This window comes from Colobus angolensis, unplaced genomic scaffold (genome assembly GCF_000951035.1).
Source record: "Colobus angolensis palliatus isolate OR3802 unplaced genomic scaffold, Cang.pa_1.0 Scaffold30, whole genome shotgun sequence".
Classification (NCBI taxonomy): Eukaryota; Metazoa; Chordata; class Mammalia; order Primates; family Cercopithecidae; genus Colobus; species Colobus angolensis.
The window spans coordinates 2,549,464-2,571,148 of NW_012116266.1; the positions used below are offsets into that span (position 1 = coordinate 2,549,464).

Sequence of the window (21,685 nt, forward strand, 5' to 3'; positions counted from 1 at the left end):
GCCTCCCGAGTGGCTGGGACTACAGGTGTGGACCACCATGCCCAGCTAATTTTTGTATTTTTAGTAGAGACAGGGTTTCACCATGTTGGCCAGGATTGTCTAGATCTCTTGACCTCGTGATTTGCCCACCTTGGCCTCTGGAAGTATTGGGATTACAGACGTGAGCCACCGCGCCCGGCCCCAAGGTGTTCATTTTCATAAGGAAAATGAAAGGTGTAGAAGTCTACGTGGTATGTTACAATTAGTCTATGCATAAGCTTATAGTAGCTCTGGAAAGACCTAAGAACCTGGTAATACTGCTTTGATGGAGTGGAACTGGAGGCTTAGGGGACTGGAGAGACTTCACTGTATTCGCTCTTGAATTTTGAACTGTTGATATATTACCTATTTTTTTTTCTTTTGAGATGGAGTCTTGCTTCTGTCACCCAGGTTGGAGTGCAGTGGCGCGATCTCAGCTCACTGCAACCTTTGTGTTGGACCTCGTGATCCACCTGCCTCGGCCTCCCAAAGTGCCGGGAATACAAGTGTGAGCCACCGCTTCCAGCCATCTATTTTTTCAATATGAAGTTAAAAGATAACCATCAAAATATTTTTTACTCAAGGGTATGGAATCAAGATTTCAAAATGGTATGCTTCATCATTCATCACTGTAAAATTCTGAAGACATCTGTGGTTTGAAATGACCATTCTAAATTTTTTGACTACCTTTAAACAAATTATTATCTGCTGATACTTAACATTTTGGCCAAGCTATTTGAAACTCATCCCCTTCACCATGTCAATAATTGTGAATTTGTATTACCCTTCACTTAAGTTTGTTCATGGTTTGGGTTTTTTTTTTTTGTTTTTTGTTTTCGGAATTCCCAGGCTCTCTGGTTTTCCCTAAAATGTAGTGCTGCCCTCTGCTGGCTCTCATGATAATGACAACCTGAAAATATCTCCCATGATTTTAGGCTGTTGGTTGGAGATACTGCTTAGAGATATTACTCAATGTATCTGTTAAATAAATCTTCCTTATAATACAGTTTCCCACAGTCATGGCAGTCAAAACATAAAATCAGACCGAGAGGAAATAGCACCATCTAGTTCTATTAAAAAATTGACCTAGGGGCCAGGCATGGTGGCTTATGCCTGTAATCCCAGCACTTTGGGAGGGTGAGGAGTGGATCACCTGAGGTCAGGAGTTCGAGGCCAGCCTGACCAAAATGGTGAAACCCCATCTCTAATAAAAATATAAAAATTAGCCAGGCGTGGTGGCATATGCCTGTAATTCCAGCTACTCAGCGGGCTGAGGCAGGAGAATTGCTTGAACCTGGGAGGCGGAGGTTGCAGTGAGCCAAGATTGTGCCACCGCACTCCAGCCCGGGCCACAGAGCGAGACTTTGGTCCCAAAAAAAAAAAAAAATTGACCTAAAATTTTTTGATCATTTGGGATCAGTAATTCCCAAGCACTACTTTTGTTAAAACTATTAAAATAAAAAATAAAAAAAAAACCTATCAAATGTTAGCCAGACCTCAAATTCCCTGTCAAGATGAAGCTGTTTCCAATACTTGACTATCACTTTACTCAACATACTACCCTCATCCCAGTATTTACCTGCTGCATGAGGACCAATCAGATTTCCAAATCCAAGTAAAATATTCCACCTCCACAACCCAGCACCTATGAATCTTCACAGCAAAGTCAAGTTTTCCTGGGAAGCCTGGGAACCAGTTACCTTTAAAATCCCCCTCCCAGGACACAGTGCTATACTCCAAATCACATTCCCAACACTTAAAAGATGGTTTATTTACAACATGAGTCATCATTTTCCATTTGTAACCTGTTAAGTAGTTATAATTCATGCCAAATTCTCGGAAGCCCTCCCTCCTCTAGGTTAGGTGTTTTCTAGTAGTGTCACACATCTCACATCTTCAGGTTCCCAATGCAAAGATGATAGGTTACAACAAATCACATCATCAGTCATTGCTAAGGACATCACAAATGGGTAAAGCTGCACTAGTTTTTTTTCTTTTGACAGGACCTTGCTGTCTGCAGTGCAGTGCAGTCGCACAACCTTGGCTCACTGCAGTTCCTCAATCTGCCAAATAGCTGGCAATACAGGGGTGCACCACCAAGCCCAGCTAATTTTTGTATTTTTTGTAGGGGCAGGATCTCTCCCCATTGCCCAGGCTGGTATTAGCCTCCTGGTATCGATCCACCCACTTCAGCCTCCCAAACTGCTGGGATTACAGGCATGAACCACCACACCTGGCCTGCACTACAATTTTCTAACAACAATGCCGAACCAAATTTTTATTATTTAGGAATCACATATTCATTTAATTCCTTCCCTCAAAATGAAAGGAATATATACACCACCCTCCTATGTAACACACTCAAGAGCCAAAGGTAATCTTTTAAGCTTTTATTTAAATGCCATGATCCAGGATGGATTTTAGATCTTGTTGAAAGCAGCCACATCCATGGACTGCACATAGTCCTCAAAAGCAGTGATCTGCTCCTCCAGCATATCTGTTCCAACTTTATCATCTTCAACTACACACTGTATTTGAAGTTTCTTAATTCCATATCCCACTGGAACTAGTTTAGCTAAAAAGAGCATTAAAAAAAATCTTAGTTAGAAAAGTCTTGTAGAGGACAGTTGAAGGTGTATACAAATTCCAGATGTCAGTTTCAAAAAAAAAAAAAAAAAGGCAAAGCCTAAACTCACATGAGCCCCAGACTAAGCCATCTGCTTGAATGCTTCTGACGCACTCCTCTAATTTTGCCATATCTGTCTCATCATCCCAAGGTTTCACATCTAGTAAGATGGAAGACTTGGCAACAAGTGCAGGTTCTAAAAAAATAAACAGCATTATTCAAATAATGAACTGTATTTTTTTACTCTACTCCAAGACACAAACGAATCACCTCAATTTGTTTTGAGATTGACTATCTCCTCAGCCAAACAAAACTACAGATACATCTTGTGTCTGTCACACATATGCCCACTTTCTGTTTTGCTAAGAAAGAGGTGTTTGTGTTAACAGTTTCTTTCCCACAGAGGAATGCCACAACTGCTACCATAAGAACAGCTGCAGACCAGTAGCTGTGGAATAACCTCTATAGGAGGTTTTAAAATATTGACCTATTCAAGGAATGTGGAGGAAATTACTTAAAGGTCAAGCTTTGAAAAAGATTACTTACATTATCATGAAATGAAGTTAAAAACAAATGACCTACTTTTGGCTTTCTTTGATTCATATTGTGCAAGACGTTCTTCTCTTAGCCTCTTTGCTTCTTCACTTTCCTGTAAAGAAAAAAAATTAATCCACTTCAGAAAGCCGGCTGTCCTCTGCTTAAAGCTAGTGGGGTCATCACAAAAAAGACTGGCTTAATCAGAAAAAAGCAAATCCATCACGAACTCAGCCGAAAGATGGTGATTTGATTTTATTCATCATGCAACCAGTCAGAATTTGAAAAAGGCATATAAGTTAAAGCCAGGATTCAAATCCAGGCAATTTGGCTTAACCACATTGATAAAATTGCTGATAGATGTATTCTTTTTTTTTTTTTTTTTTTTTGAGACGGAGTCTTGCTCTTTCGCCCAGACTGGAGTGCAGTGGCATGATCTCGGCTTACTGTAACCTCCGCCTCCCAGGTTCAAGCAATTCTCTGCCTTAGCCTCCTGAGTAGCTGGGATTACAGACACCTGCCACGTTTTTTTAAATTTTTAGTACAGACAGGGTTTCACCATCTTGGTCAGGCTGGTCTTGAACTCCTGACCTCGTGATCCACCCACCTCAGCCTCCCAACATGCTGGGATTATAGGTGTGAGCCACCGTGTCTGGCCGATATATTCTTTATGGAAGATGGCATACCTCCTCATCATCAGATCCAAAGAGATCAATATCATCATCATCTTTACTATCTGTAGCTCCACTTCCTGTAGTGTCTTCCACATCGGCAGGACCATACTTGCCCAAAGCTTTCTTTACTCCTGGCAGGCTTGAAAAACATTTAAATTCAACCACTATTGAGCTAGTATAACATACTTTTCCAGACAATATAAAATAACTTGTTTTAATCACTACTTATCACTAGATCCCTTTTGCAATAATAATTTACCCTTTCACATGCTCCCAGGTAAACACTGTCATTTGTTCAACTCCTCACCCGACAAGCATTAGTACCATGTGAGACATTATTTTCAATACTCACTATGATTTACTCTTTCAGTATGAACATTTCTGTTTGAGATTTCATTAAGTATGCTCAGTTCCATTCTTAGTGAACTGGAGTCCACTTCCCCAAACTTCCACCCTTGTTGGCAGTTTCAGAAGAATGGCCAAGGACTGAATGAATGAGCCACCCTCTCACCCCAGAGGTGGGCCCCCCAGGTCAAGGTCGAGGCACATTGGCAGGGCAGTGTGGGGAAAAGTTGAATTGCTGCTGTCCATGTTCTACCTGTTCTGTGAAAAAATGGAGGGCTTCAGTCTCTTGGCCTTCTCAGGTTACAGAAAAATTTAGCTTACAATACCCCAACAAAACTAAAGTAGCCTGGGTCTAGTTTTGTCATGTGAACATCCTGATAAAGCTTCGAGAGTAGTCTTATTCTTCAGCTAGATACAAAGATGATTTTACCTGGCCTTTTCCTTTTCGTAAGACTTGATGTGATTATACCAACGTAGGGCATGACACAAGTCAGCAGGCGGTGGGCCGGACACGGCTTCAAATACTGCCACATCTGCTTGTGATGGCACATACCTGCCAATGACACAGAGACATTCACACACACCTTTGAAAAACAAACGCCAGCGAATCAATAATAAATGCCTATGCATCACATTAATTAGTGGGCACTAACCCCGGTAGGGTTGCTTTAATGCTTTTCTTTTCTTATTATCTCCTTAAAATCAAACCATATGTTTGGGTCACCGCGCTATCCTAAGAAATGTCTGCCACTTAGTAGACCTCAAATACTGCAATCTCTAGCGTTGCTCTATCTACAACCTAAAATGTATTAACTGGGCAGCGACGCGGAAATACCTGGCTGAATTAAGTGTAAATAAAGCACATTTTAACCTTCCTTTGCTCGTGAACCGCTCCCCGGAGGCCGGGTTCGCACCACACCAGGGCCTTGGGAGATGGCCACGGGGCGCTTTCCCGTCACCCTCGAAAGGGCCCTGGGGCTCGGTCTCCCTCCCTCCAGCGGCAGCCGACACGCTGCGCCACGTGTCCCCGGCCCCGGTCCCAGAAACCTCCCCACCACCCCGACTCAGCCGGTCCGCTCACCCCTCGATGTAGCTCTTGTCCGCCAGGTAATCGTTGAGCACCTGGAGGCCGGCGGGGCTTTTCAGGTCTCCGAAACCCATGGTGTCGGCTATATCCGAGAGCTGGGGAGCAGCAGACAGAGAGCGCACAAGTTGTGGGCGCCCCGCGCTGAAGAGAGGAAAAAGGGCCCAGAGAAGCCGGAAAATTCCTTATATAGAGACGGAGGCGTTTCCCTCCACCGCGCCGGACCGAAGGTTAAAGGTCAAAGTACGTTAGCATTCCCACTTCTCCACGTACGAATTGGGGGCCCTGAATTAAACGGCCCACAAATTGTCCCTGGACCTTTCGTTGCGTTTGGAAATAAATTAATAAAATGGGCATGTCTTAAGTTCGTACCTCCACGGCTCCCGAAGATGACGGGAACCGCCCCTAGAAGCGCCGGAGATGACCGAATACGCTCGGCCTCGAGGCTGCAGGCCACTTCCGGCGGAACTGCGGGTCCAAGTTGTCCTTCCCGCCTCCGGGCTGGGCCGACCTCAGCTCCGCCCTCTGGTCGGCTGACGGAAATTGCCGACAAACTTATCGAATGCAAGGCTTCTAGTCCCTCCGGGCTTTCCGTTCTCCAGGCCCGGCTGACAGAGTTACCTGAGGCCGCCATATTGACTTAGCGACCCGGCCTCCGAGGGTGTACTTGTGGTCCAGACAGTTTAGCAGAACAGCCTTTGCGGCTCCGGGGAGAAGGTGAGGTCTTGTATGGATGGGAAGGGTGAGGTGCATGGGTCAGAGGCTTATTTATTGACCGGACTGTTTCCTTTGGCCCACGCGACTTAGTCTTCTCTTGTCCTTGACTGGGAGCCGCCTCCCGCCCCGGCGCCTCGGAAGCCCCTGAGAGCCGGCAAGTGGGGGCTTTTAGCCACGGTCTCTGGTCTGATGGAGCAGAGAGGAAGATAAGGATCCGCGGGCCCTCGGGAACGCTGGCCCGAATGCGGGCTTGCAGGCGACCTTCCCTCTGCAGGGAAAATTCAGGACATTCCCCTCTCAGAGGAGGCCGTTTTATTCGCTGGGAGAGGACCAGTGTCCGATGACTTAAGCCTTAAGACTGAGCCTTTCCCCCCAGATTTTTACACGCCTGGTACAGTACATGATTGTTTGGTCGCTGTTGTGTTAGCAGTGGCTCACGCCTCTGCTGTCCTTGTTTGTTTTGTCCATTGACCACGTTGGACAGAATTTTTAAATTCCTTTCACTAACGGGAAATTGAGAAAAATGACTTTTTGAAAAGTTAGCTCAGGGTTGCATTGCGAATAACAAAACATTGTTTACAGGTTATTGGGATCTATGCTTGTACTGTGAGGTCTTGGATCAGACAACTTCACACACGAATTGACAGTATAGAAGTGTAACGATAACTGTTTTTGATGAATAAACAGGTTATTTTTGGTTTGCGGAATATTCTTGTTTTCACCGACTTAAGGCTGCCAGATCACCTGCACTTTTTAAATCCGGGAAAGTGGTCTCTACAAATTAACGACCAGAAATTAGAGATTCAGTTCACTTAACAGTTATTGAACGTTTACTACGAGCCAGAAATGAGTCCGTAAAGAAGAATAAAATGGGTGATATTCTGGGGAATCGTCAGGAAATGTTAGATAGGCCGGTCAATGAAACTGAGAAAAGGCTTCGAAGCCAAGATTTGAAGGATAAGGAGGGGCCAGGGAAGAACTTTTCAGTCCGAGGTCACTGCCAGTGGCAAGAGGGGAGGGGCTGTGTGGGAATAGTGTGGAAGCCTGGTGACCTGTTAAGAAGCTATTGATATACTCCAGGCAAGGAGTGATGGTGTATTGGGATAGGGTGGTACCTTGGAAGGCAGGAAGTAGATGGATGAATCCATGTTGGAGAACGTGGAATAGTATAGTCCCTATACGGAAAAGTATCCAGTCTACTTTTAGAAATGAGTAGTCATTAACATTTTTCCATCTAAAGATATAATTATTTCTATTGCTACTTGGTATATCAATGTTCAAAGCACATATCTCAAGTGTTACAAATCTGTATTTCTTACGTTGGGCTATGCCTTGATGCTGGATGTCAACAGCCTAGTTCTAGTTGATTTCCTATCCAAAGTGAGTACCATTTTTATATCGTATTGGAGATAAGAAAGTATTAAAGTTTTAAAATTGTATGACATACTGATTGTTGATTTCAAATCTGTCAGTGCTCTAATGGAGTAAGTTTAGGTTTACATTTATGCCATCAATAGTTTTTAGTAGGACAGATGCTACTCTAGTTCTAGAACTTGGTGATAAGACTATTTGGTGGTTATTTTCATAAGGATACTGTGCTAGGTCTTCAAAAAAGGGAAATGTCCAAATGTCCTCAAGGAGCTTAGAGTCTGGTAGGTACTAAAATTGATTACTAACCTACAGTTCAGTAAGTAGAACAATAAAAATATATACACAGTGTGTACTGCTACTAAAGAAAAAGAGCTCAAAGAAAGAGCACTTTAAAACTGATTGTCAGCCGGGCGCCGTGGCTCACGCCTGTAATCCCAACACTTTGGGAGGTCAACGCAAGTGGATGACCTGAGGTCAGGAGTTCGAGACCAGCCTGACCAACATGGCGAAACCCCCGTCTCTACTGAAAATACAAAAATTAGCCGGGAATGGTGGCAGGCGCATGTAATCCCAGCTACTCAGGAGGCTGAGACAGGAGAATCGCTTGAACCTGGGAGGCGGAGGCTGCAGTGAGCCAAGATCACGCCACTGCACTCCTGGGTAACAGAGTGAGACTGGGTGACAGCAAGACTCCGTCTCAAAAATGAATAAATAGGCTGGGCATGTTGGCTTATGCCTGTAATCCCAGCACTTTGGGAGCCTGAACCAGGTGGATCATGAGGTCAGGAGATGGAGACCATCATGGTTAACATGATGAAACCCCATCTTTACTAAAAATACAAAAAATTAGCCTGGCATGGTGGCACACACCTGTCCCAGCTACTCAGGAGGCCAAGGCAGGAGAATCGCTTGAACGTGGAAGGTAGAGTTTGCAGTGAGCCGAGATCGCACCACTGCACTCCAGCCTGGGCGACAGAGCAGAACTCCATCTCAATAAATAAGTAAATAAAATAAATAAATAAATAATAAAAATACAAAAATTAGCCTGGTGTGGTCGTGCATGCCTGTAGTTTCAGCTACTCTGGAGGCTGAGGCAGGAGAATTGCTTTAACCCGGGCGTTGGAGGTTGCAGTGAGCCAAGATCACGCCATTGCACTCCAGCCTGAGCAACAAGACCAGAACTCCATCTCAATAAATAAGTAAATAAAATAAATAAATAAATAATAAAAATACAAAAATTAGCCTGGTGTGGTCGTGCATGCCTGTAGTTTCAGCTACTCTGGAGGCTGAGGCAGGAGAATTGCTTTAACCCGGGCGTTGGAGGTTGCAGTGAGCCAAGATTGTACCAGTGCACTCCAGTCTGGGCAACAGGGTGAGACTCCATCTTAAAAACAAACAAACAGGCCGGGCGCGGTGGCTCAAGCCTGTAATCCCAGCACTTTGGGAGGCTGAGACGGGCGGATCATGAGGTCAGGAGTTCGAGACCATCCTGGCTAACACGGTGAAACCCCGTCTCTACTAAAAAAATACAAAAAACTAGCCGGGTGAGGTGGCGGGCGCCTGTAGTCCCAGCTACTCGGGAGGCTGAGGCAGGAGAATGGCGTAAACCCGGGAGGTGGAGCTTGCAGTGAGCTGAGATCCGGCCACTGCACTCCAGCCTGGGCGACAGAGCGAGACTCCGTCTCAAAAAATAAAAATAAAAAAAACAAACAAACAAAAATAAGTTTTGGTAACTTTTCTGTTTTGCGTGTCTTTAAGTCTTGGTATTTATATAATCCACCCCCATTTATTTCAATAGTTCAGCAAGCCTTTTAGAGCAGTGTCTCAACTTCAGCACTGTTGACACTTTGGATAATTATCTTTATTGTGGGGGACTGTCCTGTACATTGTAGAATAGCCAGCACCCTGTTCTCTACCCACTAGATGTCAGTAACTTCCCCTTGTTTGTGACAACAGTGTGTTCAGACATTGCTAAATATTCCCTGGGGAGCAAAACTGTCCTCAGTTGAGAGCCATTGTTTAAGAGCTTACTCTGTGCCAGCCTGGTGGATAGGTACTGAAGATAGAAAAATTCAAGGAATTAATGCAGTGAGGGTAGAATGGGCTTATAAACACATAATTGGAAATCTGTAAGATAAGTGTATCAGAAAATAGCAGTCAAGACACCTCAAAGGCTTTTGGGCTGGTGAGCTATCTCAGAATATCTCATAAGCATTTAGTAGACAGCTGTGCTTAGAACATGAAATGATAGCATGGGTATTGGTAGGAAATGAAAGCAGAAAAGATGACTTTATTTTACATAACCATTAATGATAAGCTCGCTGTTAGTCTTGCAGTTTATTTTACTGTGTGGTAGTGCTTTAAGTTTGATCCTTTCTATATAATTTTTTTAAATAGCAAAACTGCTCTCTGCATAGAATTAGAAAGTCCAAATGTATACAATAGCTGCTGCTGGTTAGTTCTTTGGCATTGTACAAGTCAGTGTCTCTGAGACTGAAAATTCTCATCTACAGACTTGGAGGGAAAATGTCAGAACCTATGAGTATTCAATGACATAATGTATGTGAAATAATTTAAAGCCATAAAACATTACCAAACAGTTGGTGATTGTTTTTTCCCCTACAATAATATAATTCTTTGTTTTATTTTTAGCAATATGTTGAGGATACCTGTAAGAAAGGCCTTAGTAGGCCTTTCTAAATCTCCTAAAGGATGTGGTGAGTATTTTTTTAAATTTGTATTTGTGGATATTAGACCTTATTTTTGTAAATTTATAAGTCTGTGGAATAGTTTGTCAAAGACCTAAACCCATACTTTTTAAAAATAAAAATAGCAACAGGCTGGGTGTGGTGGCTCATGCCTGTAATCCCAGCACTTTGGGAGCCCAAGGTGGGAGGATTACTTGAGGTCAGGAGTTTGAGACCAGCCTGGCCAATATGGTGAAACCCTGTCTCTACTAAAAATACAAAAATTAGCAGGCATTGTGGTGAGTGCCTGTAATTCCAGCTATTTGGGAGGCTGAGGCAGGAGAATCAGTTGAACCAGGGAGGTGGAGGTTGCAGTGAGCCAAGATGGTGCCACTGCCCTTCAGCCTGGGTGACAGAGCGAGACTCCCTCTCAAAAAAACAAAAAAAAACAAAAAAAAAGGAAGAAGTTTCAGTTTAAACTACTACCAAAAGTAGACAACCATTAGTTTGCATCCAGAGCAATACAGAGGAGTAACAAGGAATGAAAAATTTAGGTTTGTAGTTAGAGTTAATTCATCCATTATCATCTGCTATAATAAACTGTTAATTTGTTTTTCACTTCAATATCTTTGATGGTCAGTTCGAACAACTGCCACAGCAGCAAGCAACTTGATTGAAGTATTTGTTGATGGTCAATCTGTCATGGTGGAACCGGGAACGACCGTCCTCCAAGTAGGCATATGTTCTAACTATTTTGTGTGTGTGTTCTGATTTTTAAAAAAACACTAATTTATTTCCTTTATACTGATTAAGTATTAGTAAATAATTCTTTAAAATAACTATACATAGCAAAGTTATATTAAAATTATTTCATTTTATATCTTGGCACTTCAAAGTGAACTATCATTTATTTGTCTGTGACATTTTTAGTGAATTATGGTAGTTCCTTTGTTTCACTTCTACATTCCAAATGAATACCCATTAAGAAATTTGAAGGCCGAGTGCGGTGGCCCGTGGCTGTAATCCTAGCACTTCGGGAGACTGAGGCAGGCGGATCATTCAGGAGTTCTAGACCAGCCTGGCCGGCATGGTGAAATCCTGTCTCTACTAAAAATACAAAGAATTAGTTGCGCATCATGGCGCACGCCTGTAATCCCAGCTACTCGGGAGGCTGAGGCGGGAGAATCGCTTGAACCCAGGAGGCGGAGGTTGCAGTGAGCTGAGAGTGTGCCACTGCACTCCAGCCTGGGCAACAGAGCAAGACTCTCTCTCTCAAAAAAAAAAGAAATTTGAAGTAACTTAAATTGGTTACTATAGGTAAGTTTGTGAAAAAATATCCTTCATTTGTTGTGGGCCTGCTTGATGCTTTTCATTTTCATATAACCTTTCCGTAATTAGTAATATTCATAGGAATGTATCCTACAAAGCAGGTAAATGGAGGGTAGCATGTGCTTAAATTCATGCTCTAAATATTTCTTCATATTCCTCCAGAAATAATAAATTGGTCATAGAGAAGTGATGCTTCATTCTATTTGTAAGTTGTCACAGATCTAAATGTTCTTTTTTCATTTTAGCAATCATTTCTAGACTATCTGCCAGTCACAGACATGAAAGCACAAAATATGATGTATAATAAATGTATGTTCAAGGTACAGCAAAAAGTTGTGGCAGGGATAAGAGGTAGTAGAAAGAGATGTTAGGTGCCTCAGGTCATCCCTGAGGAGTGTTAAAGGATGAATAGGTGTGTTCATATGTGTACAAGAAGGACATGCTTGCATTTCCTATGGAAAAAGTTAAGGCAGATAGCTTGTCATGTTTTGAAAACTTCAGATAGTTTAATATTGATGAAACATAAGGTATAAGTAGAAGATGAGATCACAGAAAATCAAGTTATTGAGGAAGGGAAGGTCCAGTCATGATATACAGTATCTGCTCTGCAGAAGAGTTTATATTTTGATCCATCAGGAGTTTTGTTGCCTATTTAAGCAGGGTGACAGTGACTGTAGAGGATGATCGTTTGGAGAATAGCAAGACTAGAATAAGAGACAAGGAAAAAGCATTTTGTATTGTTGGGACAGGATACTGTGAAAAGCCCTAAAATAGATAGTGGCGATGGGAATGAAAGCAAAAAGGTAGATTCAAGGGAGAATGACATGTAGACAGGCCTTCAGGAATGATGAAAACTCAAGGAATTTTTTCCCCCTTTGTACAGAACTTTCCAATATTACTTTAATGGTGAGGAAAAAAAAACCCACAAAGTTTCAGTAGAGACAGAGAGACAGATAGGTCTTTAGAATTCAAAGAGACCAGAGGAATTTTTGTGGTTTTCTGCATTTGTTAGGTTATTTTGGAGTGTATAGAGCGGAGAGAAATCATTGGAATTTAAGCTGTCTGTGGAACATACACATGCAAAGGCCTGTAAATCTGAAGCTTGAAGAAGTGCAGAACTAACACGGCTGCAGATGAAGGTTTGGACATAATCATCATAAGGAATGTCAGCTAGGATGAAGGCTGGGACACTGTCTGTCTTGTTCACTACTGTACCTGCATCCTGCACAAAGGAAACACTCAACATATTTTTGCTAACCAGTTTAAACATTGAAAATTGATGAATTGCTTTAGAACGAGGGCTGAGGATGGAGGAATTAACTCTAGAGGAAATTTGAACATGGTTATAACCTTCAGCCCAGTGGGAGGTGAGTCCTGGGTGAGATATAGAAGCCAAAGACAGATAGCCAGCTAGATAGCGTGTAGTGAAATCTCTAATCCAAAGGAGGGGAGCTAGGCAAAGAAGAAGTCCAGGTATGAAACCACTGGGACAGAGTTTGAGGGGACATTGTGGACAATGGTTCAGAACGGATGTGGGAAGTCAGGTCTTCAGCACAGTGGAAGAATACTTTATCCGGTTTCTTCCACATAAGGCAAAGTCATGCCAAGGATCCTGAGATCCTCTGAGGCGGCTTCAGAGGAGACGGGTTAGAATGAAGGGCAAAGAAAGGGACTGAAATAAGAATGAATTAAGATTATTATAGATAGTAGTAATAAGATGCTGTATGTGTGTGTTTCAGCAATAACAGCAGTGATGTCAGGTTATTCTCATGCATTTTTTTTTTTTTTTTTTTACTTCTAGGCTTGTGAGAAGGTTGGCATGCAGATCCCTCGATTCTGTTATCATGAAAGGTTGTCTGTTGCTGGAAACTGCAGGATGTGCCTTGTTGAAATTGAGAAAGCCCCCAAGGTACTTGATACCTAAAATTCTACACCATGCTGTAGAAGTTAGAAAACTTTCAATCTTGCAGCAAACTTTATTTAGAATCAATATTGTAGTGGAGAACCTAGCCCTCTTTACTTCTATCTATAAATTTAATTATTTTGTACAATTGACTCTCTTCATTTCAAAACTGGGAACAAATAGATGGAAGTGCTTTATAAACACATGTGCCATATAGTTGTAACATATCTAGAAATTAAAGGTGATTTATAGCTGTCGTTATTTCCAGATGGCTGTATAATATAAAACCAGGATGTAGAGTTGCCAAGTAGCACATTAAAAGTGCTGATGCCCTGCTATTTTTAGTAGAGAAAAGGGTTGCAGGGAAGAAGTTCACTTTGAGTAGTTTAATTTCATTTTGGTGTATGCAATTTTTTTTTTTTTTGAGACGGAGTCTCGCTCTGTCGCCCAGGCTGGAGTGCAGTGTGGCCGGATCTCAGCTCACTGCAAGCTCCGCCTCCTGGGTTTTCGCCATTCTCCTGCCTCAGCCTCTCGAGTAGCTGGGACTACAGGCGCCCGCCACCTCGCCTGGCTAGTTTTTTTTGTACTTTTTAGTAGAGACGGGGTTTCACCGTGTTAGCCAGGATGGTCTCAATCTCCTGACCTCGTGATCCGCCCGTCTTGGCCTCCCAAAGTGCTGGGATTACAGGCTTGAGCCACCACACCTGGCCAGTGTATGCAATTTTTTTATTCAATAGTGTCTGCTAGTCAAAGCAGTTTTTTGGTGTTCTGTTTCAGAGCAGAATAAAACATTGCATTGACTATTAGAATACACCTAAAAACCAGGATGTTTTATTTCTGGGATAAATGTAAAGTACCAGGTCATAGTATTATGAATAAAAATTCAGTTTTAAAAAATACCCTGTTCTTTGCCTGTTATCAAATGTATAATTTAATGTTTTTATATAATTTAACATTTTTATATATTGAGTTGCTTGTAATTACAAATAAATACAAATACACATTTTTTTTTTCATTGAAATCCCAGGTTGTAGCTGCTTGTGCCATGCCAGTAATGAAGGGCTGGAATATCCTAACAAACTCAGAAAAATCCAGGAAAGCCAGGTACTTTATTGTTATTCAATGTAGTACCCTTTCATAAAGCAGAAAATTACACATTTTGGTATTTGGACCTTCCCATAGATTAAGAATTTAATATCAAACTCTGAAGAAGTTGGTGTGCTCAGCTTCTAGGAACAATAGAACTGAGTACTACATAGTAGAGGAGGTCAAGTCAGGAGTTTATGGTATTGAGCCTTAGGATCAGCATTAAAAATCCTTGTTTAGTAACTTGCTCAACTTATGATGAAGGGTTAATCTGGACTTATTAAGCTATTACTATATTGTACTGGGACTGCTTGTGTTTGTTTTTGTTTTGAATTAATGTGAATATTTTCTGAGGACCATTCAGCAACTTTTGATCATTTGGTGTTGTTAAAAGTTACAATTTTCTTTATATTTTGAAACGAGGTCTCACTGTGTTGTCCAGGCTGGTCTCGAACTCCTGGCCTTAAGTGATCATCCTGCCTCAGCCTCCCTCCCATAGTGCTGGGATTACAGACGTGAGCCACCAAACCTGATCAAAAATCATAATTTTCTATGTTCTCTAATTATACTTTATTCTAGGCTCCTCTTAAGCATTTTCCAGATTGTGTGTTTAATACTACCAGAATGATACTCAGGAGGATCACTTGAGCCCAGAAGCTCGAGGCCAGCCTAGGCAACATAGCAAGACCCCGTCTCTTTAAAAAATATTACCAGAATGATAGATAATTGGCATTTCTGATACTAACTGTAAAATTACTATTAATTGTATAAAAAAAATACATCTATAAGGGTTGTTTAAATGACCTATAGGTGGGCCTGGCACAGTGACTCACGCCTGCAGTTCTAGCACTTTGGGATGCCAAGGTGGGAGGATCACTTGAGGTCAGAAGTTCGAGATTAGCCTGACCAACATGATGAAATCCTGCCTCTATTGAAAATACAAAAATTAGCCAGGTGGATTGGTGGGCACCTGTAATCCTAGATACTTGGGAGACTGAGGCAAGAGAATCACTTGAACCTGAGAGGCAGAGACTGGAGGCTGCAGTGAGCCAAGATCGTGCCATTGCACTCCAGCCTGAGCAACAGAGGGAGACACCATCTCAAAAAAAAATAAAGTCTATAGGTCATTTTGAGTGACAGCAGTTTATGTCAGTGTGTGTGTATTTGAGAGTCATTTTATATGTTACAATTTTCATACAGGGAAGGTGTGATGGAGTTCTTATTAGCAAATCACCCACTGGACTGTCCTATTTGTGACCAGGGAGGTGAATGTGATCTGCAGGTATGTAGTAGAATTCTGTCAATCTTTTTGATTGTCTCAGATTTTAATTTTACTAGCAGCATTCGATTGACTATTTTCTACTTAAGGACCAGTCCATGATGTTTGGAAATGATAGGAGCCGATTTTTAGAGGGGAAGCGTGCTGTGGAAGACAAGAACATTGGGCCATTGGTAAAGACCATCATGACAAGATGTATACAGTGTACTCGCTGCATCAGGTAACTTTTTTTCCTTTTTTCTTCTATTATAGAATATCATTGTATACTTAATAGTCATAATTTGATGAATAATAACATTGGCTACTTTTGTTGGGTGGGAGAAGAGGGATGCTGTTTTTGATATACCAATAAAATAAGTTCACTTTCATTTAGTACCAACTTCAGGTGGTTTAAAAATTAAAATCTATAAGCATTTGCTTTCACTCATAACTTGCTGAGTTGTACACATATGATTTGTACAAGTTTCTGCATGTGTGTTACACCTCAATTAAATGTAAACATTTCATTGTTTTTTTATTCTAGGACTGTGCTCACCTTTGAAAATATAAAATTTTTTAGTGTTTTGAAAATCATCTCTTTGTGATCATGAATAAGGAAGAAAATAATTTTGCTGGACTTAACCATTGATGGCACATTTTTTATCTTGTAGGTTTGCAAGTGAGATTGCAGGAGTAGATGATTTGGGAACAACAGGCAGAGGAAATGATATGCAAGTTGGCACATACATTGAAAAGATGTTCATGTCTGAACTGTCTGGGAATATCATTGATATCTGCCCTGTAGGTGCCCTAACCTCTAAGCCCTATGCCTTTACTGCCAGGCCTTGGGAAACAAGGTATCTTTGTATTTTATGACAATTTGTTTTTTGTCCTTAATTCATTACATTCAAAAATGTATTAAGGTTCATTTTATTCCTGAGTTTCAGTTGTTTTGGTCTGTTGACTTTTTGTTTAAGTAAAACTCTTTAAATAGAAGGTAAGTAGTTAGAATGGATTGAACCTGTGCAAATTAACTAGTTTTCTTGGAAATTAATTCTAAAGTACTCAACCACAAAATTATTTTTTTCATATGTTCTTCCAAGGAGTTTAATAGTGTTGATATTTTAAATTCATAGTCTCCCATGTTGTTGTTTATTAGTTTTCAACTATGAGGAATGTCATGTTCTTTAACCAGTTTCTGCTAATAGACATTTAGCTTGTATATGTCTTTATGATTACAAATCTGTAAAAAACATTGCTGTTTATAAATTTCTGTGTATATCTCTCATTCTCCTTATTAAACCAAGAAATGGAGTAGATAGATGCAAGAGGTGTGAATATTTTTAAAGTTCTTAAAGCATAACAAATTATCTTTCAATTTTAAACTTTATGTTTTTCAACTTTGGGATTTGGCTTTTTGTTTCCATATAATTTCTGTGTCCTTACTGAGAATCTCTACTTGCTGATTCGTGGTTGTCATACATCCCCTTCAATTTTTAAACATTATTTTCTTTGGTTCTTTGAATGTATTTTAATATTCTTGGTTTAATTTTTAAGTGAGGCTTCTTAGGAGTTCCCCTGTGTCTGCATAGTTTAGTAATCAGGTATAATTATACTTCAGACACCTTGACCTAATACGAGTTAATTCTTTGCCAGTGAATCTGTATGTGGATGGAGGAGCATATTCAAAGTTCAGGCTGTTTTCAAGTCTGCCCAGCTATTACTTTGCACTGGGCCCTGTGGGTCTCAGTGTTATCCAGGAGTTTGTGAATAGATTGAGCCCTCTCTGGTTTCACCTGCACATGTGGCGGTCTCTGCTAGGAATGCTTGCCGCAATTACTACTACAAACTTAGGCTAGTAAAATCTTGGCTATCCTCAGCTACAATGACCTCCAAAGCTTCACCTCCACAGACAAGTTTGCCTGTTGCTCCAAATTAAGTGAGTTGTCTCCATCTGTACCAAAGAAGTTCTCATCTTCACAGCCTGCCCCAGCCTCGAAGAAATTCCATTTTGAGGGGGTAGAGAAGAGCACAGGAGCAGCACTGAGCCCATCCACCAGTTTTTCAGTGCATAAAAGCTTAACACATTCTTGTATGCATTTACATCTCTAAACTGCTGAAATGGTGGGTTTTGCCGTTTTTGTCCAGCTTTACTTTTGCTTTTCAGTGGGAAGATTTTTTGAGCTCCTTAATCTTTCATAGACAGAAATCCTGCCCCTCTTTTTGAATCGTCTCAGATTTGGCTAGTTGGAGCCCCTTCAAACTAGCTTCTGTGTCAGATAATAGTTTTAAAGGCTTCCTTACTGTGCCAGGAATTTGTGTTCAAATATGGGTGTGCCAGGAGCAGTGGCTCATGCCTGTAATTCCAGCATTTTAGGCGGCCAAGGTGGAGGATTGCTTGAGACCAGGAGTTCAAGACCAGCCTGGTCAACATAATGAGACAGTGCCTCTACAAAAAATTTTTAAAATGTGGTGAGAGGATAGTTTGAGCCCAGGAGTTCTAGGCTGCAGTGATCATGCCGCTCTAGCCTGGGCAACAGAGTGAGACCCCATGGCAAAAAAAAGTATGGGGGGTTCTTTTATTTAATTGCAATTCCTCTGAGCTTCATTTTTTAAAGTAATTCAGAAAGGGAATTAATTGTAAAAATTTGTTTTTGGTAAACCAGGTAACAGAAACTTTCTTTATTCTCAAAAGCACCATAGTAAACACCATATGTGTTTCTCAGAAAGACAGAATCCATTGATGTAATGGATGCAGTTGGAAGTAATATTGTGGTTAGCACAAGAACTGGAGAAGTGATGAGGATTTTGCCACGTATGCATGAGGACATCAATGAAGAATGGATCTCTGATAAAACCAGGTATATGCTATATTGTTTTCCTTAACTTTTGCAGTTTATTTAAAAGAAATTTTATGATAATTTTAAAGAATTATCTTTTATATTTGCAAATTAGTTACTGAATATAGACTACTGGAATCTGAGCTGCTTATATAACATAATACTGATTTTAATAGTCCTAGGTCAATCCCTGGATATTGTGTTTACTTTGAGAAAGATATTTTTCCCTCCCACGTGGAGAAATTGAAGTAGATTGATACATTCTCAACTTATTTCAGTTTGTTCATTAGAGAAAAGAAGCTAGGCTGGGCTTGGTGACTCACACCTGTAATCCCAGCACTTTGGGAGGCCAAGGCGGCATGATTGCTTGAGAAAGAAGCTAAATATAAGAGTTTGCACAATGTAATTTTGACAAAATATTTAGAGATACTCATGTTTTGCAAATAAAAATGATTTGCCTTTTTTAGCTGTCAGATTATTTTGTGTTGTAATTTTAAGATTGTTCAGTTAGCTAAAAGTATAAGAAATCAAACTTTTTTTGTATGTATTTAAGGGAAGAAGTCAGACTTTCAGATGGTATTTTAGTTTTAGGTGAAGTTCTTAAAATCTATTAGTTCATCTCTAAAAATATCTAAAATAATTACTTGTATCTAGGTGTTTAGATATTTGACACTTTAACCAGTACTGTATTTAAATAACATTTCTCATTGATTTAACTTGAAAATTATAGTTACTTCTTTAGCAAGATTCCACAATCATGTAATTTCTGTTTTCTAGATTTGCCTATGATGGGCTAAAACGTCAAAGACTTACCGAGCCGATGATCAGAAATGAAAAAGGGCTTTTAACCTATACTTCTTGGGAGGATGCACTCTCTCTTGTAGCTGGAATGGTAAAAATTGAAATAAATAGTGTTAAATAGTGTTTGTGATTATCAAGAAACATCTTTGCCACGAAGAAGGGGGATGTATGTTTCTTCCCTTTTTTCCTTTTGCCAAGATTATGATTTAATCTTCCATTTTACAGACATCTGTTGAGGACATATGCTAGATATTATGCTAGATTAAGGGATATAAAGACCACGGACATGTCATTCCTGCATCTTACAATTTTGTACTGGAGAAAGTTGCACAATTCAGCAATTATTATATGCAGCTATGAGTAATTATATAGGGAGTAGTATGAGTGAGAGCATGTAGGAGGAATCCCTAACTAGGACAGGCATATCAAGATGACTTCCTTGGAAGTTGCAGTGAGCTGAGATCGCACCACTGCACTCTAGTCTGAGTGACACAGCGAGACTCCATCTCAAAAAAAAAAAAAAAAAAAAAGATGCCTTCCTACAGAAGGTGATTCTTAAAGAATCTGAGAATTAGTATGAGCTTGCCAGAGTACGAGTGGGGGGAATAGTTTTCTTGTTAGAGAAAGACAACATAAAGCACTAGAGGGAAAGGCAGATACTTCAGAGGAGTTTGCATTTAAGGTAACTGTAGTTCCACTTCAGACTTCATTTTGAAGTGCCTTTGTTCCTAAATATGAAACAGCTTCATTCCAAGCTGATGTTATTAGCTGTGGCCCCACATAACACCTCTGCAGCTTTTCACTTTAGATTAATTAATAATTGTTGTACAACTTTTTTTTGTTTTTTTGAGATGGAGTTTCGCTGTTATCACCCAGGCTGAAGTGCAGTGGCGTGATCTTGATCTTGGTCACTGCAGCCTCTGCCTCCTTGGTTCAAGCAGTTCTCCTGCCTCAGCCTCTAGAGTAGCTGGGAATACAGGCATATGCCACCATGCCTAGCTAATTTTTGTGTTATTGGTAGAGATGGGGTTTCACCATGTTGGCCAGGCTGGTCTCGAACTCCTGACAGCAGGTGATCTCCCCGCTTCGGCCTCCCAAAGTGCTGGGATTACAGGCATGAGCCACCATGCCTGGCCGTGTTGTAAACCTTTTTAATCAGAAGTCTGTTAACTTTTTTTGTACTTGAAAACAATTACCGTTTTATTTTCTGAACATTTCATTGTGGTCTTTGCTGCATGTAGGTTTCTTGGTGATACCCTTTTCATGTTTTTAGTTGCAGAGTTTTCAAGGCAAAGATGTGGCAGCAATTGCAGGTGGCTTGGTGGATGCTGAAGCCCTAGTAGCTCTCAAAGATTTGCTTAATAGAGTGGACTCTGACACCTTATGCACTGAAGAGGTCTTCCCCACTGCAGGAGCTGGGTGAGAAATATGAAGCTAGGATCTAGGCTTTCCTTTCTTTTAGTTAGAAGTTATGTATAAAATGTGACAACCTGGATTCTCCAAAATATCCCCCAGTTTATTTTCACGTATAGACCAAGATCAAACCAGAAGTTGTAGGAAATAGAGGAATCCACTTATCACTAAGTATCTCAGGCCGGGCATGGTGGCTCACGCATGTAGTCCCAGCACTCTGGGAGGCTGAGGCAGGCAGATCGCCTGAGTGCAGGAGTTCGAGACTAGCCTGGCCAACATGGCGAAACCCCGACTCTACTAAAAGTACAAAAAAAATTAGCCGGGCGTGGTGGTGTGCACCTGTAATCCCAGCTACTCGGGAGGCTGAGGCAGGAGAATCACTTGAACCTGGGAGGTAGAGGTTGCAGTGAGCCAAGATCACACCACTGCATTCCAGAGTAGGCGACAGAGTAAGACTCTGTCTAAAAAAAAAAAAAGTATCTGAAATGTTTATTTAATTTAGAAATACTTCATAAAATTTTTTGTTTGGAAATGCAATGGGTTTGGATAGAATATTTCATGAATTCTCTGTATGTATGTATTTTAAAGTAAATTTGCATTTTATGTATTGTATTTCTAGCACAGATTTGCGTTCCAATTATCTTCTTAATACTACAATTGCTGGTGTGGAAGAGGCAGATGTTGTACTTCTGGTTGGTACAAATCCACGTTTTGAGGCACCACTGTTTAATGCTAGAATTCGAAAGAGGTTGGTAATAGTATTTATTCAAGGTTTAAAAATATTTACGTAATTTTTTTGTTTTATATATGAAAAATGACATCTTCCTAATAGGTTAGTGGTAGTGAGACTCCAAAAGATAACTGGAAGACAATTTTTTTTTTTTTTTGGGAGGGGATGGAGTCTCACTCTGTCACCCAGGCTGGAAGTGCAGTGGCGCGATCTCGGCTCTGCAAGCTCCGCCTCGAGACGGGGTTTCACCATGTTAGCCAGGATGGTCT

The 21,685-nt window shown here is 40.9% G+C and overlaps 2 protein-coding genes across 10 annotated transcripts in view; one reads left to right on the forward strand and one right to left on the reverse strand.

Moving 5' to 3' along the window:
• Positions 1–2,393: 2,393 nt before the first annotated feature.
• Positions 2,394–5,853, reverse strand: EEF1B2 (eukaryotic translation elongation factor 1 beta 2). 3 transcript variants are annotated; one of them, XM_011949883.1, is made up of 7 exons: positions 5,654–5,754; positions 5,279–5,379; positions 4,628–4,750; positions 3,865–3,991; positions 3,227–3,293; positions 2,715–2,840; positions 2,394–2,593 (listed from the first exon to the last, which is right to left on the reverse strand). In XM_011949883.1, exons 2-7 carry the CDS (start codon positions 5,356–5,358, stop codon positions 2,439–2,441), a joined length of 678 nt encoding a protein of 225 aa, XP_011805273.1. In that variant the 5' UTR covers positions 5,359–5,379; positions 5,654–5,754; the 3' UTR covers positions 2,394–2,438. The 3 variants fall into 3 exon arrangements, with proteins under 3 accessions (XP_011805273.1, XP_011805272.1, XP_011805274.1); XM_011949882.1 differs by having other exon boundaries at positions 5,279–5,425; positions 5,654–5,739; XM_011949884.1 differs by having other exon boundaries at positions 2,403–2,584; positions 2,711–2,840; positions 5,279–5,853.
• Positions 5,736–21,685, forward strand: part of NDUFS1 (NADH dehydrogenase (ubiquinone) Fe-S protein 1, 75kDa (NADH-coenzyme Q reductase)) — a 44,062-nt gene continuing 28,112 nt past the window's right edge. The window contains exons 1-12 of one of the 7 annotated variants that reach the window (XM_011949875.1): positions 5,736–5,998; positions 10,022–10,086; positions 10,697–10,788; positions 13,187–13,294; positions 14,316–14,392; positions 15,575–15,656; positions 15,743–15,873; positions 16,304–16,489; positions 18,359–18,493; positions 19,250–19,364; positions 20,547–20,692; positions 21,306–21,434. In XM_011949875.1, the coding sequence (XP_011805265.1) occupies positions 10,026–10,086; positions 10,697–10,788; positions 13,187–13,294; positions 14,316–14,392; positions 15,575–15,656; positions 15,743–15,873; positions 16,304–16,489; positions 18,359–18,493; positions 19,250–19,364; positions 20,547–20,692; positions 21,306–21,434 (1,262 nt within the window). In that variant the 5' untranslated portion in view covers positions 5,736–5,998; positions 10,022–10,025. Of the gene's footprint in view, positions 6,255–10,021; positions 10,087–10,696; positions 10,789–13,186; positions 13,295–14,315; positions 14,393–15,574; positions 15,657–15,742; positions 15,874–16,303; positions 16,490–18,358; positions 18,494–19,249; positions 19,365–20,546; positions 20,693–21,305; positions 21,435–21,685 lie in introns of all 7 variants that reach the window. The other 6 variants (XM_011949874.1, XM_011949876.1, XM_011949877.1 and 3 more) reach the window with 6 other exon arrangements.